This window comes from Urocitellus parryii, chromosome 2, assembly GCF_045843805.1.
Source record: "Urocitellus parryii isolate mUroPar1 chromosome 2, mUroPar1.hap1, whole genome shotgun sequence".
Taxonomy (NCBI): Eukaryota; Metazoa; Chordata; class Mammalia; order Rodentia; family Sciuridae; genus Urocitellus; species Urocitellus parryii.
In genome coordinates this window covers 53316518-53334940 of record NC_135532.1, presented here as the reverse complement: position 1 = coordinate 53334940, position 18423 = coordinate 53316518, and the positions used below count along the sequence as shown (strand labels likewise).

The window sequence follows — 18423 nt, the reverse complement described above, 5'->3', positions numbered from 1 at the left end:
AGTGAACTTTGAGAACAGAGTTGGTTACAGAGAGTTTGACAGAGTAAAAACAAACATTAAAAAAAAAATGCCCCAAATTAACTAAACAAAAATCCTGAAACAAAAAATCTGTGAAGATTTATTTGGAACCAAGGCCTATTTTTCTGAACCTCTATGCTAATCTCTCTTGAGTACCTGGAATTGTTTCTTGTGCCAAAATTAGTAATACATGTTTACTGGCCCATACCACTTTCATATAGTCAGAAGATGGATATTATAAGGAAACAGTTCAAAGGAAAAGATGGCTTTTAAAGAAAGGAAAAGGTACACTAATACATGAGAAAACTGTGCTAACTTCCTATCTTGACTGTCATAATACACAAAATCTTCTGCATAGTTTCAGTTCAAGGGCCTTTATTATATGCTGACAAATTTGCTTCAACTTCATGCTTTTGACCACTCTTGGCCTTCCACCTCCCTGAAATGCCTTTTAACTGAATGCCCCACCACTGTTTTCTGCCTGGTGAAAACCTATGCATCCCTCCCAGATCTGGAGTAGATCTTCAGGTTTAACCTATTAAAGTCCTAAGTATTCAGTTTTGTGAATATTTCAACGAAATTGATACAGGTGCATTAAAATAGGTTGGAGCTCATCATCGAGTGCTCATATATTATTATTAACCAATATTATATTTATTTTAACATACTTATATTGTTATAATTATTACACATTATATTACATTTTATATAATTATATATTACATACTATATACTCTATTTAGGTTTTTATAGTGTCCCACGTCTGGGACGGTGGGACAAAATTTCTCTCTCCTCTGTGTTCTCAATAAATCAGAGAACTGCTATAACCGTTATTTGTGTAAAAGTTTGTGTCCAATCAGGCTAATTTTTGGTGGAGCCCTCTCCTAACCCAGAGCCAACAGGCATCATTTAGGCACTGTGCGGGTGCTAAGTGTGTCCAGCATACATTCTTTCCCAGAGTGTCCAGCACTTTTCTGTGGCCAACCCACCGAAACCTCCGGAGACATGTAAGAGGCTAGTAAATAATTTTGCATTCCATCAGTGTTCCAAAGGCACTCAGTCAGTCTCGATTGCCTTCCAGTTTGGCGAGAAGCGGTTTCTCCAAATTCCCAAAAGAGGAAAGTGACTTTCTCATTGGTTCTGCCTGGGGTCTACAAATCCGAACTCATTCTGTGCCTTTAAGTTGCATAGCGAGGACTGCTGGAGGAGTAGAGTAGCGGAATAGACAGGCAGAACAGCCAATCACCTTATGACAGTCCCGGAAGGGGCGGGGTTCTGACGTGTAATTGAACCAGCGGCGCGGGATTGGCGAATCTAAGGCGGACCCTAGGTGGCGGGAGATTTCGGATGTGTTGGCCTGGGCCTGTGCTGTAGCGGTTGGGCTGGGCTGGGTCAACGGCGTGGGCGGCGGAACCAGGAAGGCGAACCCACCCTGATCCCTGAGCCCCGACTGTGCTTGGTGAAGGATTGCCTTCTCTTGGTCCGGGTGCTGTGGGGAAAGATGGAGCGGCACCGGCCGCGGCTGCACCACCCAGCCTATGGCTCCGCCGCCGGGGCCCCCTATCCCTCCTCTGCCTTGCTCCGCAGCTGCCGGGAGAGCAAGATTCAGCGCAAGAAGGGCCCCCAACACCCTCCGTTGCCTCGCGGGCCAGAGGATCCTGGGGAGAAACGCCCCAAATTTGTAAGTATCGCCTACTGCTGGGATGAGGCTGCTCTCGCCTCACCCAGGTGATGTGAACCGGTCCTCGCATCCTTGGAGCCCATTAAATTTAGACGTGGCTGACAGCCAGGTTGGGCACACCGGGACTGGGGATTAAATTTTGTTCTAAATATCTAGAGCTGCTAATCTTCATAGATCGACCACGATGGGTCCAATTCTATTAGGATAATTGTACAAATGCACTGATTGTTGTGCTAGCCCACATTTCTTAAGGCCGACCTGTAAAGCAGTTCAAATATGTATGTGTTGACGTCATCTACGTGAACATTGCATTTTTAAAAAAATCGAACTTCTCTCTTTTCCTTAGAGTAAGAGGGTATAAGACAGAAAGTGAACTTTTAGGTGATAGTATTTATTTTTCTGCTTAATTTTTAATTCAATAAGAGCTTTTTAAGGTAGATGCATTTTTCCAAGTTGAAACAGCCCATTTTAAAACTTGGCGGGTCATGTAGTCACTGCTAAAGAATGTTTAGTTTGGAAAGAAGTCTAAGTATTTGAAACTTGCTCTTCTGATTTATTTTACTTACTCACTTCAACACTCAAGGGAACTGTCATGATTAGCACCTTGAAAGTTTTGTCTTAGCTAGTGAAAGACTAGCGATTCATTTGGTTGTGTGTGTGTGTGTAAGTAACTCCTAGAAGCTTGATAGATGTGGGTCAGGCCCAACCAAATTGAAATGTAATGTTAACCTCTTCATTGACTTAAGAATAAGGAAAAATATTTTTTAATATAGTGATAGCACAGCATTTGCGATTTGTAGACAAGTAAAACTTGAGTAATTTGCCTCATGATTCACAAATTAAGGGAATAGTGGCTTGTGAACCAGTTGCTAAATATGACATTTAGTTAAATATAGAAAAAATTATTAAAAATAATAGTTGAGGGGCTAGAGTCTGGCACAGCAGTAGAGTGTGGGGCACTGGGTTAGATTCTCAGCACCACATATAAATAAGTAAATAAAATAAAGGTCCATCAACAACTAAAAAATATTTAAAAAAATAAATAAGAGTTGAGCCTTCCCTTAGACACAGCCCTGTAATCCTAGCTCCTATGGAGGCTGAAGAAGGCGGATCACCAGTTCTAGGCCAGCCTGGGCAATTTAGCAGGACTATGTCTCAAAATAAAAAGGGTTGGGGATGTAGTTCAGTGGAAGAATGCTTGCCCATCATGTGCATGGCCTTGGGTTCAATCTTCATTCCTACAAACCAAAATCAACTGAGCATGGCTATGAGATATCTCAGCATACTGAAAATGAGGAACAATAGGAATTAATTATACTAAATTAAGTATCAAATTGACCAAGCCTGTACTTGATCATTGTTTTCTTGACAGATTTGAAGAATAGGAGAGAGTTAATTTGGCGGTGAAAGATTCTGCCCAATATGAGAAAAATCAACTGGAATAATGACTTCCTTTTATAATCTACTCCTGGGTTAATAATTTCATTCTAGCTTGGCATGGTGGCACATGCCTATCTCAGTGCTTGGGAGACTGAGGCAGGAGTTTCCCAAGTTCAAAGTGAACCTCAACAATTTGGCAAGGTCTCAAGCAATTTAGGGAGATCCTGTCTCAGAAAGATAAAAAGGGATGGGGATGTCACTTAGTGGTTAAGGGACCCTGGATTCAATCCCTGATTTAAAAAAAAAAAAATCGTTCTGTTTTGTCTTGACTCCAGTGGCTCATATGGAACATGGGAGTTATTATTTTCCCTAATTCCCAGCAAGGAGGTTGTGAAAACAGAACCCAAATCAATATTTATGTTTAGTGTCATCAAAGTCTATATCCTGTGATTTGGGTTCTAGTTTCTATGTTTTTCATTGCTTAGGTGTGCCATATTTCCTTTTGCATCACACCATTTGTTAAAAGCCTTATGGAATGACATCTAAAATCTAATATGAAAGGAAAGTGACCACAACACTCGGAGCGACCAGGAGATCTTTATTGCAGCAGTGCAACAGAGGAGAAAAGAGAGAAAGAGAAAGAGAGAGAGAGAGAGAGAGAGCGAGCGAGAGCGCAAGAGAGAGCAAGAACAAGAGAGACAGAGCAAGAGCAAGAGAGAGAGAGAGGCCCGGAGGAAAGGAGTTTTTATAGCCCAAATCTAATGGGGTCTCTGGGTCTGCAAGCTGCCTTGTTGGCACACAAGGGGGTTAAGTGTTCAGCCTTGAGCGGTGGGTTGAGTGTTCAGTCTTGAGCAGGGGGGCGAAGCATTCAGCTTTGAGTGGGGGCTTAGGCCTTTGGGCTTGAAGCAAACAGGTGATAAAGAACCAGACCTAGGGTTTGAGTGGCCAGGTAACCCTGCAGCTAACTTTGTTTGGCATGCCCTGCAGACAACTTATTCAGCCTGTCCTGCACCTTAACTGTTTTGCTCTAAAATGAATAAACATATCAAAAATACTGTGTGGATGGGATTTGATTTGAATTGTGATTTCATATTTAGAAGTAATTTGTATTCATGTGATCTTTGAAATTCCATCATCAGTTGTGATTACCACATTAGATCTGCTTCCTTTTCAATTCTGCCTGAGTGGTCCCCCTTTTTTTAGGCCCCCCTCCCTTAAAACGTTTTACTTGTCTGTTACTAGTCTTTATATAATTGTTCTGGTATGTGCAGTCTTTGGCTTGGCCTCATGGTGACTAGCTCCTGTTGATCTTTGTAAGTTCATTTCATTGCTTTATCTTAACCTGTAGGATTCCAGGAGGCTTAAACAAGACAGTTTTCTTTCTTAATGGCTTGTTTTTTGGGGAACCAAATCTAGGACCTTACACTTATAGTGAGTGCTGTACCACTGAACCTAGGCCCCTGGGATTGCTTTTCTATGGAGATATTTAGAATGTTTCTACCAGGAACCTGATCAGACTGACAATTTTGGATCATTTTTTTGAATTGGGATCCTTTTTTTTTAATATTTATTTTTTGGTTAGACACAATACCTTTATTTTGTTTGTTTATTTATTTTTATGTGGGTGTTGAGGATTGAACCCAGGGCCTTGTGCATGCCAGGCAAGTGCTCTACCACTGAGCCACAACCCCAGCCCCAGCCCCAGCACTGGGATTCTTAAGAAGGGCTGGAGGTCTGTGCTCAGCTTTACCTGAATTTCTGGCCTAAGGCTAATATACCAATTTTAAGGATGCCTCCTAAGTAGCTGTTTTGGTTTGCCTGCCTCTTTATTTGAGCAAAGCAAAATAAGAATGATTTGCAAATTGGACAGTTCCTAGAACTAGGGGCAGTTCCGAGAACTCCAATGTTGTGATTAGACAGAATTTATAGGAAAATAGTGAGGTCATAGAAAACAATTTAATTGATGACAGCTTAGTCAATCAAAGTGGTCATTTGGTTAAAGCTTAACAGTTGGTTATAGCCTAATTAGTTAACTGGCTGGCTGGCCTTCTTCAGCTTGCCAAACTCAAGTTACTGTGACTAAATGATATTGGTTTGGTCTGTCAGCCTCAGTGCAGGTGCTCAGTCCAAGTCCATGACTTACAAATTTTATATTATCTGTGTTTATCATATGAAGAGACTGCCTAAGGTCACATAGCTTTGATCCTTAATCACTGTCCTATATTACTCTTTATAGCTGCTGGGAATTTTAATCTTCACTGATTTTCTCATTTAAGAGAACCATTAACAATAATTAGTGATGCCTTTTTTTTTCTTTTTTTTTTTTTTTTGTAGTACCTGGGATTGAACTCACAGGTGCTCTACCACTGAGCAACATCCCAGATTTTTTTTTCTTTTATTTTAATTTCGAGACGAAATTTTTCTAAGTTGCCAAGGCTGGCCTCCAACTTACAATCCTCCAGCTGCAGCGTCCTGAGTTGCTGGAATTACAGGTGTGCGTCATCACACCTGTCATAATGCCTTTAATGAATAGTTAGTGATTTCCTGGTTATATGCAGGTTGTAAGGTGGAAAGAGGTATAAGGTTGGAGACCTTTTGCTTACTGAAGTGGGAATTTAAAGTTGAAAACAAAGGAGGCTTGATGAGATTAGTACATCCTTGCTAATTGCTTTGAGTTTATTTTGAGGCAGGTGTAGTAAATTGAGTAATGACTTTCCAAAAGATATCCACTCCTGGATCCTGGGAACCTGTAAATGTTACGTGATATGGCAAAATGGACTCTGCATACATGATTAAGGATTTAAAAAATGTGCAGATTAGTCTGGGTGTCAGCTTGGGTCCTAAGGGCACATACATGTATCATTGTGTGGCTACAGAGGTAGAAATGGGTGATCAGAAGGTATAAGAGTCAGGTAGTGGTTCTCCCCAACAGGAGAGAGAGAGAGAGAGAGAGAGAGAGAGAGAGAGAGAGAGAGAGAGAGAGAGAGAGAGAGAGAGAGAGCAAGCAGTCCCAACCACACCTTGATTTTGGCCCAGAAAACTGATTTGGGACTTCTGGCATCCAGAACTGAGAGAATGAATTTTCAGTATTTTGAACCTTCAGATTTGTGGTAATTTGTTACAGCTGCCATGGAAACTAAGCAGGTAGTATAGTTTCCAGGATGACCACATTATAAGGTTATAGGAGAACCATCAGATTTGTTTAACTCTCTCCTTTGCATTACTTGAATTTTTTTGGAAGGTTTGTAATTTGGGCAGATGTAAGATAACCAAATACAATAAAAAATGAAAAATGACTGGGATAAGAGTCTAAACCTTTATTTGGCTTTTGCGTGGTGTATCATTTTTATAGTTAAGGCTGAGAAAAGATGAAGCTGAAGATGCTCTATTTAAAAAAGAATTATTCCTTTACTTTAATTCTCAGCTTAACTGACATTTTCAGTTGTCCTAGAGTTACTTGTCAAGAATTGAGAGTGTTTTTAGTTGAAGGCAACAGGCCCCTGATTTTATGCATGCCGAAGTTCTACCAAACATCTCAGACATAGTAACCTTTTGATGAAGGTAAAATCATTTATTTAGGCCACTCTTTCAAGAAATTGCTCTGAAATTTCCCAACTTTCTTTTCTATTTATTATTCCTAATAAAACAATTTTTTTGATCTTAACATATGATCTATCATAAGAATATGTCAAGTGACTTCTGTGGGGAGTACATTTAGATGCTAAAAACAGATGATATATGGTATTGAATACTTCTGGACTACTCTATCTTTGAGGGTAAAAAGGAGTGGGGGTAGGGCTGATTGTCTCAGATTTAGAGCAGGGCTTAATTGCTTTTTTTAAAAGACTCATGTCTTTAATTATGAAGCAAGCAAACTGACATACATTTATTATACTGTGAAACCTTGCATCTCATCTAGTCTATCTTGTAGCAATTGCTTCTGAACAGATGTTACCTGAAACACCTTTATGCAGTTGGTGGAATGCTAAAATTTGTCATGCTTTTATTATTGTTGTCTGAAATTAACTCTACTTTATGGCATAACTTTATTGCTGTGTCCTAGAATTTTTATATATTTATTGCCTTATAAATTGGAGTTAAAATTGGCTTTTTATATAGAATGTAAATTAACATGTATATAACTTGTTTATGCTTGCAGAATAATACAAGAAAAAACTGCTACGTATTACACTAATGTAATTGTCTTTAACTCAGCACATAGTATCCTCTAAACCAGGAAGGAAATGAATGCTAAAGAATATGCTTACCATCACACTCTTTCTTGTTTATCTCAGACACTAATTTGACTTTTAGATCTATAAAATATAGATTAAGCATAACCTTTTACTTCATGGGATATTAAGGATCAAAGCATGGGCTTTCTTTGAACAGGATCTACAAAGGTAACAGTTTTCTTAATAGCAGCAGGATGGCATTGAAATACCTTACCATTGGGACTAATTTCTTCTCAAATAGCAAATCAAATGGTTATTATTAGGGGAGAATTTAAGAGTTTAAGTAAGCTAAATTTTGATTCTGAAACATTCAAATCACTGCTAGTTAGTGAAAACTATTTGGAAATGCTTGCCATAGATTTTATTTTTCACAGACCAATTGCCATTCTTTCTTAGAGTTTCTTGTAGAAGAGGTCATTATGAATAACATTTAAGGGCTTTGACTTGTATTATTCCCAGGTCTTGTATCCAGCTATGTCACAATAGCTTTGTGAACTTGCCCAATTGCTTAACTTCTCACTGTGCCTCTTTCCTGTGTGTAAAATGGGGCTATTATGTAGATTAAAAGTTAACATGTCAGTGTGTCAGTGGCTAGAATAGCACTTGGCTCACTGTAACCTATATGTTAATATTTGCCATTTATAGGATTACTATTTTGTTGTCATAGTAGTAAAATATCAGTACAATTTTTGCCTATATTGTAAGGGCACTGGGAGCATATATTTGATATGTGAATAACTTTCTGATACTGGGAAATCTTAATTGAGCCAGGATTTTATCTCATAGTATAGTGGAGGTAGAACTGGGGTATTTTCACACGTATCAAGTGACATTTGTGTTGATGTAGAATTCTGACTTGAGGGCTGAATAGACAGAGAAAGTATCTAAAATCTTCTGAGGGGTATCTTCTTAATTTGTAAAATGGGGTTCATTGAACTGTGAAACTTGCAAATAAATGAAACTTAGGAAAAAAGAAACCTACATAGGAAAAAAAAATCAGTCTTAGAAAAAAAATCTTGTGGTACTCCAGTTTATACTTGGATGATAATAAAAATGTTACTCATATATTTATAGATATAAAACTAAGTATGACTTTATGTTTATGGCTTTTTTATAATCAAAAATCTAAAATAGATTTACATATAAAATCCAAAACAAAACTATAAAACCAGTAAAATTCAAATTAACACCACCATTAATTTAATGTGATTGATGATGATGTTTTGCTGAAATGAAATCACCATTATTGGATTTAATAGTGGAAAAATATGTTTATGTTAGCTATTTTCTCTTTTTTTCAACTTGATTCTGGAATGGAAATGAAATCCCAAAGCTTAGGGATATGAATCCAAAGACAGTCTCACAGATTGGTAGAGGTCTGCTTTAAAATGTGACTTAACTTAAGACTATGGGTGTAGGAGTGAACTATTATGAAGAAGACAGCTATATGTAAACGTTTTTTAGTAAATTGTATGAAAATGTTGAGAAAGCCTTTATACACACTTTTCTCTTGAAATTTAAATTTCTGTTGCTGTGGGTGCATTGTTTCCTGAACAGTGTCATTTTGGAATTTTTATTTATCATAGAAAGGGGAAACGCTGTATTCTCACCAATAAGCCTAAGAAATGAAAATTCATAAATTCTATTGAAATTCCTTTTTTAAAAAATCACTGTATCTCCTTGTAATCTTTGTCATTCATTTCTTTGAAGTCTTACAGGATTTTTTTAATTTTAATTTTTTAAAAGGGATATGTATTTTATCATCTATCTATAAACCCTAGAAGTAAATCAGTAAATGGAATTAATACCCAATAGCTTTCTAATCTCTTCATCTTTGAGTATCATGCATGTCATAACTCCTGGAAAGGAAGGAGGCACCAGGATGATTTGATATGTCATATAAGAGCTCTCTGTGTGTTGAGGGACTTGGGGTATACCCAAGCAGTTGTGATTGAAGTCATGCCGTCATGGTTTAATGATGACTAAATAACCTGAGTACCACAGCTCACCAAAAGTTGTAGTGTAGAATTTCTTGAAATCCTTAGTACATGGATTATTTGTGAGATTCATGATTCTGCAGTTATTTAGCCAGTTTTATTGGAAAGTATCCTATCAGGATATTCAGGGTTTATCTCTTAATTGCTACATTTTTCCAAGGTGAGCTGTTTATTTGGATGTCCTAAAATAAAAACTTTGTAATATTCATTTTTAAATAAAAGATTTGAACATTGGTGACATTAATTATGGACTTCAGAATTAAACTGTTTTTGTTTATTGAAAACCTGGATGGAATTCTATTCATAATGACAATACAATTCATTTTTAAAGAAAAAATTGACAACTTGAGAAACGAACATGAAAAATGGAGTATATATAATCTACATTCAGAAATTCAAAGTGACAGTTTCATTTCTTTATAAAAGGCCATTGTCTTCAATTAAAACTGGGCTCTGATGTCCCTTAGTCTCTCTTCTGAGGGTTTTTCTTATTGATATGTTGTTCCGATCCTGCTTTCAGTTATTTTTTTTTTTCTTTCAGTTATTTTATGCTTATGTTTATAAAAGCTTTTGGAAGTCACTTTCTGTGGTGGCTAGTTTAGACTTGTGCTTATAATAGGAATCTGAATGCTTGGCTAAGTGCCACATTCCTCTTGTAACTTTATCCTGCTTGGTTCATTAATTCATTCAAAAGTGATTTAAATGTTATACATATACCCTTAATGTCCATTTCTTTTTTTATTAAAGATCCCAGTGCTGGTTGGCAAGGATGTGTGAAGACTACCAGAAACACATCTGGATCATTGAAGGACTAGGCCTGGCAGTGTGGCTTTAGAACCCCACCATTAATACAGTGATGAAAGGGGCTCAGACTGGATTCATTATGGAGATATATCCTTGGCCAAATTAATCAATCTCTGAACCTCAGTAGTCCAATCTGTTAAGTGGAAATAATCAATATTTATGCTTATAGATTTTTGTGGGGTTAGTTGAATTAATATGTATGACAATAGGTTAGGCATAGTGCCCAACTGTTAATATGTGACAGCTTTTACTAGTTTAATGTTTGTGATTCTTTGATGGACCCTCAAGTAGGGTAGATCCCATCACTGCTGTTTAAAATTCTCTAAGGTGGTCATCTTGAAGGGGATGTGACAGGATCTCAGTTATTAATGGCATTTTGACCTTTTTCCTGCTGCTGGACACAGGGATTGTGTTCTGGGACCCTTCTGTTCATTGGCGTGAGAGAGACATCAAGAGATTTGGTCCCTGGACATATCCCCATGCTTTCTGTTTCATCCCAGCCTCCAGCTTCTTGACCTTGCCTCTCTGTCTTTCACTGTTAGTCTTCTATTACCAACCATTGCTACACACTAAACCCACACTCCACAAAGGTAACCCTGGGGCTTCCTTTTAACCAGGATGCCTTGAAACTCCTCACCTCCTCAAACCTCACCTAAGGTAGAATATAAATAAATAAGATGACCTTTGGCTGCCTTATCACGTTGCCTCAGATCTCCAAGCTTGGAGCAATGTGGCGGCTTCTCTGGCTGAACTGGGCTGCTGTGTCCTTGTGGAATCTGTCCCAGCTGTGTGAACTGATGCCCTTGGACTGTGGGTCCTGAATGCTGTTAGATAATCATCATCACAATAGCCACATACTTTGAGCTTTCTCAGTGGGCAGGCGCTGTTTTAATCACTGCATTGTGGGGCTTTAAAGTGGTACTCTCACTTCCCCTGTCTTGCAAATGATGGAACTGAGAGAGGTTAGGGAACTTCAGTATCTGCCACAGCAGGGGTGAGGGCTGATGGAGGTGAACTCTAGAGCCCTGACTTTTAACTAGCATTTATGCTAAACTTTTATCACTCTCTCTTTACCCTATCTATGGACTTGATTCCCTTTTGTTGTAAATAACTGTTTTTTTTTTAAATGAAAAAGTAATGTCTGCACATCTTAAGAAGTCCAACAGCATAAGAGTAGGAAATTCACTGAGCCTCCCTTCTATTCCAGACCACAGATAAGGTGCCACCCCCACAGAGGCAATGCTGACACTTATTTTCTTTTGTATCTTATTAATGATATCCTTTGTGTATGTATTAAGCATCCACTTTTCCCCAAACAAGATATACACAGCTTTTACTTAAAAGATCTTAGATATGGTTACCCCAGACTCAGTAATCACCTTCATCTCTTGTTCAGAGACAAAATAAAGGCCCCTGTTGCTTGAACTTGCTGTAGGCATAAATATCTGCATCTTTTCTCTTCATCTTTTCTTCATCCAGTTTCTTCATCTTTTCTCTTCCAGTATCCACAAAGCAATGCCTGCTTTCTTATTTAAGGTTTGTCTCTTCACCACTGCTCTTGACCTAGCCCCATTCCACCAGGAATACCTCACTCTCTTTAGTCTCCGTGCTCTTAGAGTCCTTGAATGTTTTCCATTATAAAAGAAAAAGCAGTAGTCCTCTGGTAGCCTGTTTGTTCAATTACTATATCTTGGTGAATGGTTCTAAAAGAAATATAAATATAACCCATTTTATGGATAATACTGGAAGTAAATGTAAGAGTTGGTATAATGTTCTTTTTCTCACTTTTTCAGATGTTAACTTTGTAAATATGCAATCTTTTTCACTCATTTTAAGTAATAAAATAATTTAGAGGATAGTAATAGAAGTTACTAATGAAATTATGCAAGAAAACTTAGTGATAATTTAGTCCTTAAAAGTTCAAACTTTATCAATACATTAACAGTTAAATTTTATTAGTTATTGACTTATAATTAATTTTGGACTTTTTAGAAACATGTTAGAACACGGTTATTTTTGTGGCTTATGGTAATAAGGTTTATGGTACTTTAAAAAAGTATGAGAAATTACAAAATAAGAACTATTAACCAACTATATTTTTATCATGAGGAAGCAACCTTATTTGAGGAAGCAACTTTAAAAAAACAAAGGGGGGAACTAATGTTAATGTAGCCTGCCCTCATGTGGGACTAGAACCAGGAACTGAAAGCTGGTAGCCAGTACTGTGTATTCTTTCTCCCTCCCACCTCCCTGTTTCCATTCTCTTTTTGCTCCCTCTAGGCATTTGATTCATTGTTGTATCTCTGCATAATATGGGTTCCAGTGCTGATAACTTCATCCTGCCAAGTTTGAAGCCTTGAAATTTCAGATATACATATATACCCTTGGTCTGTGCTAGAGTAGATTCTGATTTTTGTCTCTGAAAATCAATTCCAGGTTTCTAGGAGAGTAAGGATTTGACTGGCTCTGTTTGGGTTTATATTCTACCTCGTGTTCAACAGTGGCCAGGGCTGGCACACAAAGAGCAGTCCGGACTGTTGGGCCCATACTTACAACATAGGCACTCAAGGGATGTCATGCACAAGGCAGAAAAATCAATAGGTGTCTACCATAGCTATATGTGTCATCTTTGGATATTCCTTAATGATAGTCTTAGAAGATTCTGCTTACAAGTTTCCCTGATTTAGTAGTCCTTAACCCTGGTGGTTCTGTTCCTTAGAGTCACAGATAGAGCTTTAGGATTATCCAGGGCAAGCCTGGATATGGGTATTCTGATGCAGTTGGTCTGGTGAGTTAGTCAGGCATCTGTATATCAGGAAAGAAACACTCCTAGGTGATTCTCATGTGAAGTCAGATTGAAAATCACCACTGGACTACAATGTTCCATGTTCTATGGTAGGTGCAGGGATTAAAAAAAAAAGAAAAAAATGAGACAAACATAAAACTGCATGATCACTGGAACCAGGTGATGCTTGTGGGGATCTTAGTGGGAAGGAAGGGAAAAGTCTGATAAGAGCCTTCTCAGCCCCGGAGTAGTGTACTTTGCATGGCCTTCTCTGTTAAGTCTTTCCTACCAAGCCTCCCCACTTTATCTCTCTCTCTCTTTCTCTCTGGCTATCAGAGCCAAATTCCAATTCAGTTGAGATTGATCCTAGAACTCTACTGGCTGTTTCTGATCAATAAGTGCTTTTGCCACACCTTAAAAGGCTCTTAGGAGAGGCACACTTGATATGGGAAGTTGGAGAACCTTCCTGAAGGTGGCAGTGTTTGAAGGGTAAGTGGGAGGACTTGTAGGGCAACAGAAGCAGTCTGGCTCTTCAGATAGGGATGGGAGTGGGGCACTGTCTCAGTCTGGCCCAGAGAAGAAATTTGAACCGTAGTAGGTTGATTTAATGTGGGGGTCACTTTCAGAAATGTTGAAAGGGGCAGGGCAATTTGGAGATACTGAGGTAATCCAGGGATTAGCAACTGCAGGAAGGAGAGGGGTCCTCCATCAAAGGAGCCTGGAGGAGGGGCATCCAAGGCTGGTGCCTGACTTTCTGCAAGGGTCCCTGAGGCCCAGCTTAGATATGACTTGAAGAACTATGCTGTATGCAGTCCTCTGAATGGGGACTTCTCAGGGATGATGCTCAAAGTTCTGAGGGTCCTCAGATTATGTTTAAAGGGTTGTAAATCAGTTGTTTCTAATCCTCCTTTCTCTAAACAAATTTGGGTATTCCCTCCACTCCTCAGACTAATTCTATGTTAAAAACTAGTTAACAGAAATAACTGTTTGTCCCAAAATTGAATACTGGCTCTCAGTGTTTGGGGAATATTTCTAATACATACCTTCTAGTAATGACTGCGGGCAGCACAATCAAACAAGCCACTTAAAGAGCTTTGAAGTAAATGATTGTTTGAGTACAGATCTTTCTCTCTTCCATCATGTAATTGTTTAATGAGCTGGTTTGACATTACATACTGTTTAAGTTGGTAATTAATAAAATATTTTTTGTACTTAGAAAATATGTGACTATTCAGTTAGAAGAATAAAACCCCATATTCTTAAATTGGTCTGGAAAGAGTCTGTCTCTTCTCCTGACTTTATTTTGTACTTCGGGAGCTACAATGGTATCGTTTTTTCCTTGAACCAGGCAGCTCCTTCCTAATAGCTTTCTTCTGGCTGTTCTTTCTATCTACCTACCCACCTCCATCCCCTGTCTCCCCACCCCGAAAATCCACAGAGCTAACTCTTTAGCTTACTAGCAACTCTTTGCTCAATGCCACTTTCTCAGTAAAACCTAGGCCTACCCCAGTTCCCACCTGAAAACCCTTTCACCCTAAATTCCAGGCTTCCCTTAGTCTATACCAGTTTTCATTTTTATCAAGAGTATTCATCACCTTCCAGTATCCTCTGTATATTTATTTGTGTTACTTGTGTTTATTACCTGTTTTTCAATAGAAAGTTCCTCTAGGACAGATATGTGTTTTATTTATGGATGTTTGCCTTGTCAAGAATATAGTAATGTTTAATGTTTGCACAAATGGATATTTTAGGAATCTCTTAATCTGTAAGAAGAATGGATTCTGTTTTACAAGTTTTATCTGAATCATGGCTCAAAAATTGACTTTGGTCTTAGATCATTACTGTAATGTTTGCATGTTAATTAGCATGTATTTAAGCATAGGTAATTAGCAGGTAGAGTCTTTCAATCACAATAAAATGCCTTGTTATGGTGCTTATTCCATTGTCTTGCATTTTGGTTAAGCTCCCAGGGTTAGAGACTAGATATTCTTCGTATTTAATATAATGTCTTTCACATGTTGGCAGCCTAATTATATTATGTAGTAGGAAAAAAATTAGGATTATGAAATAGGTCTTGCTTGAAAACTCCTGTCTTTTTTTCCCCTTATATTTTGGCATTATGTGCTTATTTACATTAGGGGATTATCAAGTGGTAATGAAAGTGGTGAATGATATTTACCTTAACTTTCTCAAGATGGCATGATATCATTTACATTTACAATAAAGAAAGATGATAGATTTCTTTTATCTCCACCATTAGTAAGTGTCATAAAATAGAAAAATAAAACTAAGTCAATATATTATTGTTGCCACAGAAATTGAATTTGTGTCAAAAGGATTTGTGCTTGTGATGTAGTGATTCGTATATTTTTCTTGGAATTAAGTCTCTAGCAGGTGACAACATCAATAATTCACAGAACCAAGGACCCTTTTGAGATTGGTTAATTTATATATGTGAATTAGAAAACAAATGAATATTGTGCTTAATATATTCTGAAATACTTGAAAATGTGCACTAAAAACTCAGCCTATTTAAGTCTGTACTCAACAGTATTCTTTTTCACTTTTTACTAATATATTTTTGTTTGAAAAGGAACTAATTTATATTTTCTGTTCAGTACGAAAAGTATTATCCACAGTAACTTTAAAAAAGCATTTCTTATTGTAAAAATAAATGCAAGTATTGTGTAAGACTGGGAAAATGTATGAAATTATTATAAAAGTCCCAAATTCCACAACCTAGTTATATAAAATTAGCAATTGTTCCTGTTTTATTTTTTCTATAAATGTGTATATTAATATATAGTTGGAATTATATTGCATATGCTATTTTAAGTGCAACATTTTTTTTCATGTAATATTGTAAGCATTTTGCTATGTCATTATAGTCCATTATGGCAGGACTATTGAAATCAAGCATTGAGACCAGATCTCCAGCCTGACTTCCTACATAACCTTACCTGACCCTTGTCTTTCACAATAATCAGGTGAACTATGTTTTCCTTCATTATCATGAGTCTGGTGGACATCAAGAGGGCCTCTGGAAGCTTTTTCCTCTAACCTGCTGGTGGTGTAATAATGTCAGGAACTGCACTTGGACAAACTAATCAGTTATAAGAATAGTGCGAGGAAGTAGTCTTCATTGTTCTTGATCTGTAGAACTCAAACATCTTGTGACTAGGCAATTAAGATCAGATTTGTGTCATTGAGCCATAAACCTATACCTGTGATAAGGTGCCTGCCTTTCTGGGGTCATCCATCTCCTATTAGCTTCCTGTCAATTTAGCCCTAGGGGTGAGAATCCCTGCCACCTTCTGATTTTCTAGTTCATTCTAATAAACTTCTTTCCCACTGCCTTACCTCATGATTTTTGTTGTGTTGTGGGAAGAGCAAGCCTTTTGTGCAGTCACACTAGGATTTATTTAATTTATCCCATCTTTTGGGAAATTTAAGGTTCATTACAATTCTAGCTCCTTAAAGTAATGCTGTAGGGATACATATTTATATATGAACCTTGAATTGTGTTTCTTATTTCTTAAGTGTGGATTCTAGAAGTAGAATTACTCAAAGAGTATGAGAAATTTGTTCTCACAAATTTTGTTTTGATTCTGGGAGCTCTGCAACCAGCATAATTCTCTTTATGGCAAATACTTGCTTTCTAGCATTCTCTGGATGAGGTGGATTCTCTTACCCTAAAACTGGACCCACTTTTAAAGTGATTCAAAGATTTTAATTGCATTTTTCTGGATATATTGTAGAATAATTTTTGATCTGATAGTAAGGTAACTTGTTAGATGCCCAGCCACTGTGATGCATAAGCTAGGGGAGAGTTCCAAGAAAAATTTGTTAATTAGCATTTCTAGAGAGGTGGTTCTTTCCTAGAAGGTGTGATGCAACCTTCTGATCCCTTGAAAACTTTGTTGTATTCTTATTAGAATACATGTTTCTCTCCTGTGGACACTTGAATGATGCCTTCTTTTGAAAGCTTGTCTTTTTCTTTTTTAAAATGGTACTGGGGATTGAACTATGGGCACTCTATCACTGTGCTACAATCCCCAGCCTTTTATGTATTATTATTTATTTTTATACAGGGTCTCCCTAAGTTGCCTTGAACTTGCAGTCCTCCTGCCTCAGCCTCTTGAGTAGCTTGAATTACTGGTATGTGCCCCTGTGCCTGAATGCTGTCTTTACTGACAAGTTTCCTTTCACATAATCGTGATTATGGAGGAGGGAGATGTGGATTCCTCTGTGTGTCACAGTAAAGAAGCCTGGATTAGTGCATGGTGATTGTCTTTCTGAGGGAGGCAGAATTATAGTTTTGAATGAATGATTAAAAGAGTCTGAAGAGCTTTTCTGAATTCTCACCTGTTCCTAACATTTCACTTTTTTTTCTCCACACAGACTAAAAAAGCACCTCTAACCACATAAAGAGCCAGTCAACTTGAAAGTTTTTCTTTGTTCTCAAAGAGCCAGCTCCACTCTTGTCCTAAGGGGTAGGAAAGCTTCAGTGTTATTTTTGGATCTTTCTGAGATGTTAAATCCAGGGCCCTTGAAGAGCATTTTCACATCAATGTGTTTTGTAGTTACCTGGGAGATGACCCTTAGATTTTAGAGGTATGTTTAGTGTTGTGATTAGAAGTGGAGTAGATTACATTTTTATGATCTTTATAATTGGTGTTGACATTAAGCTAAACACAGGTGTTTGGACCAGAAGTTACCAGGTTCAAGTATGTATTCATAAGTTATTGGTGAAAAGAAATGGTTTGGACTTAAAAAATGCAAATAGCACTTTTCCATATCATCAATCCCAGATCATGATTAGGAAAAGACAGATCCTTTCTTCCCCTTCAAGTTTAACTTTGTTGTACCAATTACCTGTCATTTGCTTTGTTAATCAAATAGTGTTATATCATGCTTTGATATGAGTAATCTTCAATAGTTAGGTACTAAATATATATTTATGAGATTATTAGAAATAGATCTCTTGAATAAATGACGCACCTGATAATTCTTCCTACATACCAGAAGCTTGTTGAATTCTCTTGAACTAACTGCTGCCTGTCTTTTCTTGGCAGTAAAGCCTAGCCTAAATATACCATTTCCTTGTCTTCTTTGAAATCCTGTTGTACTTCTTATCTATACCCTTCACATGACTTGTCTCAGGGACATCTGTCTTTTAAAGTAAGCCATATGATGAGGAATTTATATATGAGCAGTCTGAGGAAATGTTTAATGGCTGACAGAGGTGGAGTGTGGAACAAATTTTTCATGTGGTCCTAGGTGTGGTTCACTAGGAGTACCAGAGTGAGTTCCTGAGTCCCACCTAGGCCTGCTGAATCAGAATTTGGGGAGCTCAGGGTCTTTCAAAGTAAGTGTTATTTTTGTTCACACTGAAAAACAAAACTAATTGTTCTAGAGGGTATTGGTTTATGAAAATTGTACCTGAATCAGGTGTGTTTTGAGGCCTCTTCCTTTTGCAGATTTCCCTCCTATTGGAAATCCCTCCTAACAACCCAGTTAAAT

At 37.6% G+C, this 18423-nt stretch overlaps 1 protein-coding gene across 4 annotated transcripts in view; it reads left to right on the top strand.

Annotated features, from left to right (window-relative positions):
- Positions 1-1519: 1519 nt before the first annotated feature.
- Diaph3 (diaphanous related formin 3) overlaps positions 1520-18423 on the top strand; it is a 460724-nt gene continuing 443820 nt past the window's right edge. For all 4 annotated transcript variants that reach the window (XM_077792732.1, XM_077792731.1, XM_077792729.1 and 1 more), the window contains exon 1: positions 1520-1699. In XM_077792732.1, coding sequence (XP_077648858.1) covers positions 1520-1699 — 180 coding nt within the window. The remainder of the gene's footprint in view (positions 1700-18423) is intronic.